The sequence below is a fragment of the Pseudopipra pipra genome, chromosome 17 (genome assembly GCF_036250125.1).
Source record: "Pseudopipra pipra isolate bDixPip1 chromosome 17, bDixPip1.hap1, whole genome shotgun sequence".
Lineage (NCBI taxonomy): Eukaryota > Metazoa > Chordata > Aves > Passeriformes > Pipridae > Pseudopipra > Pseudopipra pipra.
The window spans coordinates 8,980,457-8,993,022 of NC_087565.1; the positions used below are offsets into that span (position 1 = coordinate 8,980,457).

General features: G+C 44.4%; 1 protein-coding gene across 1 annotated transcript; it reads left to right on the top strand.

Moving 5' to 3' along the window:
• Nucleotides 1–9,498, top strand: LOC135423682 (1,25-dihydroxyvitamin D(3) 24-hydroxylase, mitochondrial). The gene is made up of 12 exons (XM_064674176.1): nt 1–556; nt 779–969; nt 1,272–1,365; nt 2,064–2,160; nt 3,364–3,455; nt 4,259–4,370; nt 5,719–5,864; nt 6,176–6,342; nt 6,523–6,601; nt 7,036–7,230; nt 7,319–7,430; nt 8,180–9,498. Exons 1-11 carry the CDS (start codon nt 362–364, stop codon nt 7,427–7,429), a joined length of 1,479 nt encoding a protein of 492 aa, XP_064530246.1. The 5' UTR covers nt 1–361; the 3' UTR covers nt 7,430; nt 8,180–9,498.
• Nucleotides 9,499–12,566: the final 3,068 nt, after the last annotated feature.

The window sequence follows — 12,566 nt, forward strand, 5'->3', positions numbered from 1 at the left end:
TCAGCAGGGACTGGGACCGCGCATCCCCCGCGGGCCGGCGGGTCGGGAGCCGCGCATCCCTCGGGAGTTCGGAGGATTGGGGCCGTGCATCCCCCGGGAGTTCAGCGGGGACTGGGATCGCGCATCCCCGCAGCCCGGCGGGTCGGGAGCGGGCGGAGGCGCTGCGGGCGCTGGCTCGGTGCCCTCCTGCCTCGCCTGAACCCTTTGATGACCCGCCTGCCCCGCGGGCTCCGCGGGCCTGGCCGGGGCAGCCGCCCCACCCCACCCCACCCAGGGCTGCCATTGGCCCCGATGAAAGTCCAGCACCTCCGGCTGCTATAAATGTCCCTATAGCGGGCGGCGCTGGCACCGCGCTGTCACCATGGGCGGCCGCGGCATCACCCTCCTGCTCCGCCGCCGCCTCCCCGCCCGCACCTGCGGCCGCGCAGCCCCCGCGTCCTCCCTGAGCGCCCTGCGGCCCGCGGAGACCCTGCCCGGGCCCCCCAGCTGGCCCCTCATGGGCAGCCTGCCCGACGTGCTCTGGAAAGGGGGGCTCAAGAGGCAGCACGAGACGCTGGTGAGGCGGCAGAGCCCTGGGGATGGGATGGGGATAGGGATGGGAACCGGGTCGGGAATGGGAACGGGGTCGGGAATGGGGACGGGATCGGGGATGGGGACGGGGATAAGGATGGGGACGGGAATGGAAACAGGAATGGAGACGGGGATGATGGGGATGATGGGGATGAAGGTGCTGCGGCGAGGGGAGCACTCACTGCGGGGGTCTCCCCTGCGCCCCCAGGCCGAGTACCACCGGAGGTTCGGGAAGATTTTCCGCATGAAGCTGGGGGCTTTCGACTCGGTGCACATCGCCGCGCCCTGCCTCCTGGAAGCCCTGTACCGCCGGGAGAGCGCCTGCCCCCAGCGCCTCGAGATCAAGCCCTGGAAAGCCTATCGCGACTATCGCGACGAGGGCTACGGGCTGCTCATCCTGTAAGTGCCACCCGCAGCATCCCGGGGAGGTGCCGGGAGGGCTGGTTGGTCCCTGCCGTGCGGGGGAGCCGGTGCGGGATAGGGCGGGTCCCAGGTGCCCGGGGGATGCTCCAGCCCTCCCTCCGCTCCCCGGGCTGCGCTCCCGGGGCTCATCCCCCTCCCCAAGGAGCACAAGGCGGTGTCGGTGCGATGAAGCATCAGCGGTGTCGTGGTGCACGTGCGGCGGGTTTGGGGTTTTCTTCTTCTTTCCTTCTTCTTTAAGTCTCTCGCTTCCCAACCTCGCTGTCTTTATTTCAATCTAGGGAAGGAAAGGACTGGCAGAGGGTAAGAAGTGCCTTTCAAAAGAAATTAATGAAGCCCAGGGAAGTTGTGAAGCTGGATACGGCTATCAATGAGGTACTGGGCTTTGAGAAATCCTTCCTTTATCCTCTGCAAACCTGGGGAATAAAAGCAGATCCGGTTTCTCTGGATAACTGCTGATTTTCTGTACAGTGATAAAACCACGAGTTCATACTCAGGTTGTTCAGGGAATAACAAATACAAACTCATCGCCAGGGTCTGACCAAAAGTGAGACCACACAGAAACCTGTAGTTGAGACTATCTGTCTCCACAGAACAGTGAGATCATTCCACAATGACACAGACTCCTGCAAGCAGTTTTTACCTACTTCTCTTGCGTTTAGCAGGTTTTGCCTTTACTCCTTCATTCTTATGTCTCCACCCCCATCAGTGAACACCTCCCTCCTTAACCTCTGTGTTCCTCACCTAGTTTGAGGAGCATCTGTGATAAACAGCTTAATTCTCTTCGTTGTGAAACTCCAGTGTTGCCCCAGAGTGAAGTGTTTCATCCCTATGGACAAAAGCTCAGCTTATGGAAGTACAAGCCATGATAGCACAAGAGTCTGTAAAATCCAAACATACATTCACACAGGGGGAAGTCGAATCTTGTTCAAAGAACAGGAAACAGAAGGATTCCTCTCTTAGGCAAGATTGCTATCTATTTAAAAGACAGTTGAAATGCTGAATTGCACAGAATTTCTATTAGCTGATGTCATTTTATCCCTTATTTTCTCTCTCTTCTTTCCACTGCTCAGGTCCTGGAGGATTTCATGCACAGAATAGATGAAATATGTAACCACAATGGACAGATGGAAGATGTATATTCAGAATTCAACAAATGGTCCTTTGAAAGTAAGTCATTTTTTGTCTGAGTATGGTGCACCTGCCATGGCATTTCAGTTCCAGTGTGATCAGGGATGAATGTATTGGCTGATTATTTCCAAACTGTTGGCTACAATATCCTGGAAACTGAGTTGCAGAACATCCAGGGAACTATCACAGGCAAAATTCATCAGCAGCTACACAGATTTCTCTGCTTAGTTACCTGTATGACTTACTAAAAACATTCAAACATTGTAATGGCTTATAAATCCAAAACCTTAGGGAATCAGGGTGCATTTATCTAGACTAGGATCAGATAGCACATGACCTTTTTTTGTCCATCTGATATTTGTTAATTACCAGCAGCACGAGATCAATGAAATGATCCAATAACATTGAAGAAGTGCTCATTGCAGACAAAGCTTGGAAAATCCCATTTAAGATGTTTACGTTGGGATTCAGAAGCACTGGAATAAGTTACCAAGTCAGGAGCCTCCATCTTTAGAAAGCTTTATATGGAATCTGCCAGGAATGACCTAGGGCAGAAGAAATAGCCTCAGTGGTTCCCAAAAAGAGGGATGTTGGCTGTGGTGTGTTACTGAACAAGCTCTGCCAGACCCACCAGCTCTTGGCTGGTACAGCTCAGCAGCCTGTGGACTGAGGCCCTGAAAGTGTTTTTTTTTTTCCCCTGTCAGTGGTGAAGGCTGATTTTGGAAAAGGACAAATAGGAAGTGAGAGCTTTAAAAAAAGAAGAAAAGGCAAGTGGAAAGGGGTGGAAACTGGTGGAGTGCGGGATGCTGTCAGTGTTTGCAAGTGGTTTCTGGCTGTGGGAAGGGCTAGGAAATAGCTGGAGGAGATGACCTAGGAATGCTGGAGGAGATGGCCTAGGAAATGCTGGAGGAGATGGCCTCTTCAGGCCCAGTTTTCCTGCCACTCAGTTCTCTTCAGTAGCATTGCCAAATATCTTATTTACCAAATAATGCCAGCCCTGCATGGCAGAAGGCTCTGCTGCTCGTGAGGGGATCAGTGGTGCTGCTGTAAGGGCCCCTTAGCTGGATACTCTACTTGAGTCTGAGGGAAAGAGGCAGAAGGTGTTTAGAAAGTGCTGCTCTCACAGGTGTGTATCATGGAACATTTTCCAGAAGGATAATCCAAGCCATTCCTCGACAAATGACGACCAACACACACACACTTTTGCTTACATCATTTAATTATAATACTACTTAACAACAGGTATCTGTCTGGTGCTCTATGGAAAGAGGTTTGGCCTCCTGCAGCAGGATGTGGAAGAAGAAAGTTTGAACTTCATCAAGGCAGTAAAAACGGTATGGAAGAGTCTTTCCTGGGGCTGTAGTGATTTTCTACCCCTCCTGCTAATGAGAGGCAGCATTTTAAATGAGTCACCTGGAAAACAGCGCCTCGAGCTTCTGTGCTACCTGTGCATTGGCAGCTTTGCACATCCAAAGTGACACTTACAGTGCAAAGCTAATCCTGAACAGCTGAACTGTCTCATTTATGTGATGCCTAAACCTGACAGGGAAAACTGCTGTATGGACATCAGGGTAATCCTGGAAATGGAGTTGGCAGGTTGGTTGGTTAACTCTGCTTTCCCTCTGAGACACCTGTTGTGCAACGCTGCTCTTTGCTGGGTGGGACTGCTGGGGTTGTGTGGGATTATGCAAAACTGCTGGATTTGGAGGTTACTCATTCCTGCAGGCAAACCTGCTGTGCATTTTGCTGTAACTTGGACTCTGGTGATACAAACCTGCCTAATTTTAGTCATCCAAAAGATAGGTATCTAGCCCAGCCTAATTTTTTAGCTCCATCTGTTGTCAAGGGAGAGAGAGGCACTGCCAAAAATTAGCTTGTCCCATTCTAAACAGGTGCCTAAAGTAGAGAAGATGTACTGCCCACTGGAGAAGCCTCATGTCCTCCTCCTGACTGTCCCTAATTTTTAGCTGGATAAGGTCTAAGTAGGTTGAGACCCATCGTTTCTCTCCAGGATGGAAAATCTGCCAGAATCTTGTCTTCCTGAAAACTGCCTCCTACTTCACAGTCTCATTTCGTTCAGAGATTGCAAATAAGTATAGATTAAAGACAGATTTCCCAAACTCTTTCTCCACCACAGATGATGGCCACTTTTGGGATGATGATGGTGACCCCTGTGGAACTTCACAAGGGGCTGAACACAAAAGTCTGGCAAGCTCATACTAAAGCATGGGATGACATATTTAAAACAGGTTATTGTTTTAAACATAATTTCTCTTCTTTTCCTTTATCTCTGTTTCCTGCTTGGTGGAATTAACTCTCTTCATCCTTGCTATTGTTCTATGCTGCTGTTAATCACTTCAGCACGGATTGGAACAGCTTTGCTGCACTAAACACAGACTAATTCCAACATGGGAGTAGGTTTTTTATGACTAACACTCAGGTCTGGTTGTGGGACAGTACTCAATTCCCAGGGAAGCCCCAGGATACTGGGAGCCAGCAGTTAATTCCACTTTAATCTGTCATAAAATAGCCAGAAAGTGTATAATCCCTTTAAAGGCAAGTGTATGAGTGAGAAAAGGGAATTCCCTCAAAGGGACCTCAAAGGGAGTTGTTTTCCCAAGAAACAAGAATTTTACACACAACAAAACCTGTCAGCTAAAAAAAAATAGAGAAATTACAGGTTTTCTGAACAACCTGGAATATGGTTGTAAATCTTAGAAGCAATTTAAATTGTAAGGGACAGTTTGGCTTTTTGACAATGTTTTTTTTTTTGACTATTTAAGATGAATTGGCCTTCAAGGTTTAAAAAATTACTCTAACTCCAGATATGAAGTCAAGTTTGTATTTTTAATATTTTGCTAAACACTGACAAGTGTCACTAAAAATTGAGAAAGATTTTGGCACTTGGATGGCTGTATTTGAGTACTTGATACTTCAAGACTTTTGGTCAAGCCAGCCCCATGTGCACTTATTTTATTGCTTCTTAATTTATGGGGTTTAGGAAAGACACTTTATAACAGTTTTGTTCAGAAAAAGCAAAGTTTAACACCTTCACTTGTCAGGAATAACTCCTTACTAGGAACTGTAAGGTGTTGGGTAAAATCTACTTCTCTGTATTTAAAAAAAAATCCCCAGCATGTGGAAATTTGGCATCTCTTTGTGCCTTCCCCTTGTAAATCAAAGGTTTACATTTCCCCCCAGGGAGTCTGAGTACTAAGTCTCTTTGATTTTTTTAACACCTTGATCCCCTTTGAAAACCCGAGGCAATAAATTTCACACACTTGTATTTCTGTTTGCTAAATATTTCGCTCAATGTCTCACTGATTTCCTTTCCTAATTTAAGAAAGCAGAATTCCTAAGAGTTTGCAGGAATTTCTTCTGTTCAAAAGTGATTTTTGGGACTGGGTTTTTTATCTAAAGAGAAAAATACCATACTTTATTCAGTATAAATATACTCACTATTTATTCACTGCTTGCAAAAAGAGCCCAGCTTGGCACCTCCTTTCAAGGTCCTGCATGTCAGACGTGGTTTTGTTTTTATTTTTGCAGTATTTTTACTGATTTTCCATTAATTACCTCCCTCTCCTCCCTCCTCAGCCAAACACTCCATTGACTGTCGACTGGAAAAACACTCTGCAAACCCTCAGGAGGATTTTCTGTGTGACATCTACTCTGGAGGACAACTTTCCAAGAAGGAGCTGTACGCTGCCATCGCAGAGCTCCAGATTGCTGGGGTGGAGACGGTAAACCTGGCTTTGCAAGAGCTTCACACCCTTCCACTGCCTGCCTGCCTCCATAACCCAACCACCCTGACACCTGGAAGGGAGCTAATCCTGCTTTGCTGGCCCAAGTGCAAACGAATATTTACCTGAAATCACAGATTTGTTCTTCTGCTCATCATTCCTAGAGAACAACTGGGATGGCTCATAATCACTTAACCTTTCAAAATACCGTAAATCAGTGACCAGCCATAAGTACTGCTTTGAACTTTTGGCAACTTCTTCCTTCTGTCACCACAAATGGAGGTCTTACATTTCTTTTTGGTTTCTTTCAGACAGCCAATAGTTTACTGTGGGCTCTGTATAACATTTCACGCAATCCACGTGTCCAGCAGAAGCTTTTCCAGGAAATAAAGAATGTTTTGGCTGCTAATGAGACTCCAAGTGCTGAGAACTTGAAGAATATGCCTTACCTGAAAGCGTGTCTGAAAGAGTCCATGAGGTAAAATTCCTAAATAAGAGCAAAACGGTCACAAAGTTTTTTACCAGCTTGTGTGTATCAGAGGGGTAAGAATTTTCTAGTACACATAATTTTGTTCATCTGGTTGTTTAAGGTGAACTATGAGAGATACTGGAGGAAAAAATGCTGGAAATGTAATCCATTGTGTTTTTTTCACTGTAGATTAACCCCATCAGTGCCATTTACCACTCGCACCATCGACACGGAAATGGTTCTGGGAAATTATGTGCTGCCCAAAGGGGTAAGGCAATGAATTTACTTACTAGGGTGTTTTGCCATTTAGTAGCTGTCTTATAAACCACAGAAGTTGGTCATAATTCAGTTTTAAATTGACTTTGCCAAAGGATGAGGCCCGGCATAAGGAATGAGGAATTCACACCAAAGATTCCCATAAACTCAACCCCACACCTGCCTGCACTGCTGATGGATTCAGGCAGGAATATTGGTCAGAAAACATTTTGCTGTGCTGCTTCAAATATTTTTTTTCCAGTTTTCTCATGATTTTTTCTGAGGAAACCGTGACTTTTTCTGTGTTCAGATTAATCCTCAGGGAACTGCATGGCATCTTCTGAGGAAACTGCCTCGCCTTTACCGTTGCATTGGTTCTTTCCATCAACTAGCTGATTCACTTGGCAGCTCTGGGCCGGTTTGTAACGAGACTCTCTTTGTTTCTAGACTGTTCTGATGATAAACAGCCATGCCCTGGGCTGCAATGAGGAGTACTTCAGCGACTGGACTCAGTTTAGACCAGAGCGCTGGTTCCAGAAGAGCCTGATCCGTCCGTTCTCCCACGTTCCCTTTGGGATGGGGAAGAGGATGTGCATCGGGCGCCGCGTGGCAGAGCTGCAGCTCCACCTGGCCCTTTGCTGGGTAAACACTCCAAAAAAAAAAGTCATTTTGTGCACAGTGGGCATTCAACTTCTAACAAAGCACGCTGATGGAAACATTTGTGTTTCAGCTCGTCCGCAAATACCAAGTTGTGGCCACTGACCAGAGGCCAGTGGAGACTCTGCACTCGGGAATCCTCATTCCCAGCAGGGAGCTGCCCATCGCATTCCACAGGAGATGAGGTGAGTGAACGGGGCTCTTGGAGCACAGCACACCTGGCTTTGAGCATCATCCAGAATTTCCATAGAACTGGGAGTGCAAGACAACAGGTGTTTGTCTAATCTTCATCCTCTCGATGTGAGATGGATGAAATATCATTAATTTTCATTGCTTTTAACAATAATGCAGATCAGAAAGGGCAAAATCAAAATCTATACACTGTTGGAGAAAACAATAGCCATTATTTTGTTATAATATAACTTCTCCACTGCATTTCCATAAGAAATTTCCTGAAAAATAGCCTTTGATTTTTGAGCATCAATTTACAGATTAAATAGCCTTAGTGAAGGAGCAGTACCTCAGTGCTCTGCAGAGTTTAGATAACAAAACTTGATTTTAGGTGTAAGGACAAAGAAAAAATCTATTTGTAAATAGTTATGCAATGTTGCAACTTATTATATATTTTTGTTCAATAAAATCGAGTGTAAGATTTTCTCTGCTCACATGAGCTTACACAAATGAGCTGATAAAATAGCTTATTTGTCTAACAATCTAAATTGAAAAACCAAGTCTTTGACCTAGAATTAAATCCTCAAATTAAAAATCAAGTGACATTTAAGTACTATGGAAGATATTTTTGTGCTGGCCAACACCACAGGAAGAAAATCACTCAGTATAATCTGAGCGTCAACTCCTTTAACTGAAGTTTTCTCAGTGCTGTTTACTTTGAAATAATTGATCACAATATAGATTTTTTTTCTCTTCAATACAGCTTGCAGAAAAATAAATGACAACCCTGCTGCTGCCTTCTCTTAAAAAACAGGCATCAACTGGAGAAGTCAAAGCTGTGGAGGCTCCACCAGCCAGTGAAGAATTGCAACACCCATCCCTTGAACAACTGCAGAGTCAGAAATAGCACCAAGAAAAGCTCCCAGATTGTTTTATTGGGAAAATGTGGTTAGTTAGTTCATCCAGTGTTAAAAGGAAAGAAAAACATCATGTGCATTCACATACCTGTGGAAATACAGTGATTTAGTGCAGCCGAGGGACTGCCCAGGACAACGAGCTGTGCAGTGCTCTGGACAGTTCTTGTCAGTGCACATGGAAATTATTGCAGCCTCGGGCTCATCCACAGAGCAGCCTGGAAAGAGCTGCCTCCCAGTTTGGGTTCAGTCCTGACTGCACTGGCCCTGTCAGCTCAGAGTGGAAGAGCTTGGGAAGGCAGTTTAAGGGAGAAGAAACTGGTTTAGTCCTTACCAATCATCAGCGCCACGGATTAAGCTGAGACGTGAGATGGCAGTCAGGAATTAAGCTGAAAACAGGGCTTGAAAATCAGGATAATTAAAAAAGGATATCTCTCTGGTGTTATATAAGAATATAAGGATAAATGTACATAACAGGATTTATTCCTCATGCCTGCACAGTACTTTCATTTGTACACAGTGCTGTGCCTGGCACAATCTCTGCTCTTGCCCAGGGAGTTTCAGGCCTCTGATTCCTGCACAAACCATTTTATCCCACCTTTATTGTCAAACCTTAATGGCCTTTTATTGCATGAAAAGGCCTCATTCAAAAATGGAACCACTGGAATCCTATGGGTTCTGCCACTGTTAAATGCTGATTATCCTAACAGGATAGTGACTTCTTTAGATGAGTTCTATAAAATGTATCTTTCAAAGAACAATTTCCCAGGAAATGAGGATCCTGAATATTTCAAATAGGTTTCTTTCTTGTGGAGACTGCAGTATCTGTATCTAAAGGTTAAAATTACCACTGCCCTGCATGTAATATTATATGTTAGTTGTTATGGTCACTAGTTTTTCCAATGATGCAGTTTGAAGTCCAGCTTTGTATTTACATAACCATGAATGGTTGTTTTTATTTTTTTATTTTCTGAAATGATTCAAGTTCTTAGTATTTGTTGGTCTGTCCCCTGTGTTTTGTTTGTTTTCCTCTGTTGTTATACTCAGACATGGAAATGTAGCCCTATTAAAATGTATAAAGCAATTTGCGTATTATCTGAATATTTCTAGTCAATTTGGTAACAGTCAATTTTGTAATAAAATAAAGGTTTCTATTGTTTTTCTATGATTAGTCTTCCATAGTTTATTATAAAGTCTTTGTAGCTTTACAAAAACCTTGCCTTCCATGGCAACTTCTTGCAAAAAAGCTGCTGTGGTACTTTCATCCCTCTGCTTGACATCCTCAATGGGCTTGAACTGGAAATTCTATCAAGTTCTACTTTAATTCTGCAGTGAAAATCTCCTGCTTTATGATACCCAGAGCTGCTGGATTGTGTGGATTGTGACAGTCAGCTGGGAGACAGTTTGGAAAGCTCAGCTCCTGGTGGGAGGGTCTGGTGGGCACTGCCTGGCACACCCAGGTGTGGTGCCAAACCCCTTTTGTGCCTTTAATTCTGCTATTCCTTCAATCCAGGCCAACTCCAGTATTCAGGAATGAGTTAAACCCAAGCTTTCAGCCCCTTTCCCTCTGTATAATCCTGTGAGACCCCAATGAATGCTCTATCAGGAGTTTCTGTATCTGAGCACATTTCTCCCTGGCGTGCACAGAACTGAGGTCTCCAGGGATGGGATTGTTACATTTCTCTGCCATTATGACAAGATAAAATCCATAAAAAGTTTCGAGGAAGGATGAAAATAGTTCGAACCTCTGCAGAATCAAAAGAAATATATATATATATTAAGAAATGCCATCCAGCAGCACTGTGACTGACAGCCTGTGGTCACATGAAGGCAAATCTGACAGTCAAAACCTGCTCTGTCTTTGCAAAGGGAAGGCAGCCTCAGGCTGAGAGACTGGTGGTGTAAGAAAAATCCTACAGCACTGGATGGTGCTTTTCCAAAAATTATGTTGCCATGTGCCCCTTAGAGTGACTGGAGTTTGTGCTGCTGACACTGATCTGGGGGTTGGGAGCACTGGGGACTTGGGAAAGGTGGGCTGGGAGAACAATCCCCAGGGAGCTTTGGCAGCTCGTGTGAAGCTGTGTGGGGAGATCTACCCAAGCTGCTGTGACAGTAACACACACCAAGTCTCCTCTTATAAGAGTATAAACTAATATTACTCCATTAGAGCCAGTGGAGTTGTGCCAATATGAAACAAGTGTAAACAGAAACAGTTTGTTCAATTCCAGGCACTTCACATTGCTCACAAATGTCCTGATGATTTAACTCCTAAAGACAAGCAGAGGGAAGAGGTATTATCTCGTTGAACTGACCTTGACAGCCCAGTTATCAGCTGTTTCGAAATCCCTTATTGCTCCCGTGTAGTAAATCCCAGGTTCATACTTACTGGCCTGCTTATTATTCCTGCTACTTAAATTTAGGGGACTCAAAGATCTGTACAGGTGTTGCTGTGAGGAAGGTTTTGACTGATTCTGTACAAGCTGAGGTACCAATGAGTGCTGCCTGCTGGATTTCTGAAAGTACAATAACCACTGACCTGGAAAATTGTGTTTCCGGAAGCTTTGTAGATTTTCAAGTTCCTGAAGTTTGCAAAGAACTTCATTAATCTGCTACCTCAAAGTAAATGTCCAAAGCAATTTACCTAGGAAATAGGTAATTATCAAACTACACAGATAATGAATGACCAAGCCAGACTTCCACATCAAGAAACCCACATGGCTTCCTTTCCCCTCATTTTTCAGCAGTAGAAACCCAGTGTGATGCCTCTGAGATTAATAAATGTCTATGAAACCCTTCACCTGTGGTCAGCTGGATAAATTCAGTGCAGTTCTTTGCTGCTTTGAAATGAGTTACTCATTCAGAATTTTCATTTCAGCACTGCTTCCCTGTTATCATTTCCTATGGTTACTCCTCAGAGGAAGGGAGATGGATCATAAAATAATTGGCATTAATTGGCCTCCACATTAACTTTCTCAGCAAGGAAGTGAAGGAGGTTTACCTATCCAAATGGAAGTTAATTCTGCTCAGGTCTTGGGCATGTTGATGGGAATGGTATAGACAAAGCTGAACCAACTAATCCATGTTTTTTATGGATAAAGAATGCAGGTTTTCAGGACTGACAACCTGGCATTTTTGATCTGTGTTTTGTTCATTATAATCTGGCTGTTCCATGGCTCTGAGTCAGTCTCTGTGTACACCTTTCACTGCTCTGATTACCTGACAGATAATGTGTCCTGGTTTGTCTCCTTCTATGCTGAGAAGGACCTTTGTGCTCAACAACTGGAGGTAGAATTCTCATCTGTGTCAGTGCTGACTTTGATTAATGGGGCAAAATTACCCAAAACCCGAAAAATTAATTCCGCCAACTGTTCACAGCTAAAGTTCATTTCAGGACAAATTTTTGGAGAACAACTCAGCACATTCTTAATTTTAAATATGTGAACCATCATTCTGATTTTAGTGGGCCTGCAGGAGTATGGGTGGTGGTTTTTAATCCATTCTCACTTTTTGTAAAAGGAGAAAGTTTAACAATTTCCAGAAATTTGTGGCACACATATTCAAAACTCATGGAAGAGTTATACCTTTAGAAGAAAAGCTGCCTTTTTACTTCAGATAATTCAGACAAAGAGTCTATTGAGATTGAAGCTACAGGCAGCTCATTAATCTCTTGCCCTGGCTTCATGTATTCTTCTGATAACTTGTGGATTGATATACTGAGGTGTGGGTTGCTGCATTCAAATTTTTTAAATGTAACCTTCCAGGCAAGGCTTGGGGAAAAGTATGAATATTATATTACGAAACCAAGCACTATTCTTATTCCCTTACTTATTTATACCCTTATTTATTCTTGGGCATTTTTGAGTATCAGCCTTCAAGTGAGTGAAAAACAGAGTTGCTGAATTGTTTTGGCCTGGAAGGAGGACATGTCCTGACTGTCCAGTCTGCCATCCCTCCTCTCTCTCTCTACTGTAGCTCAGGGCTGCAACCCCACTGCCTTCAATCCCTTTCATATTCTGAGGTGCAAGCCAGCAATCCATCTGCTGGCACTGAGAAATGTAAAGTCACATGAAACTGGTGTCAGTCACTATGAAACCAGTGCAATTCTTTGGGCAGGGATTTGTAAGTGGTGAGGATGGAGACCACACTTGGGAGCTGGTTCAATGTTACAGTGCACTTTTCCCAAAACAGCCCTGCTCTTTATGTGAATATTTCTGCATTACTGCTCACTTCTATCTT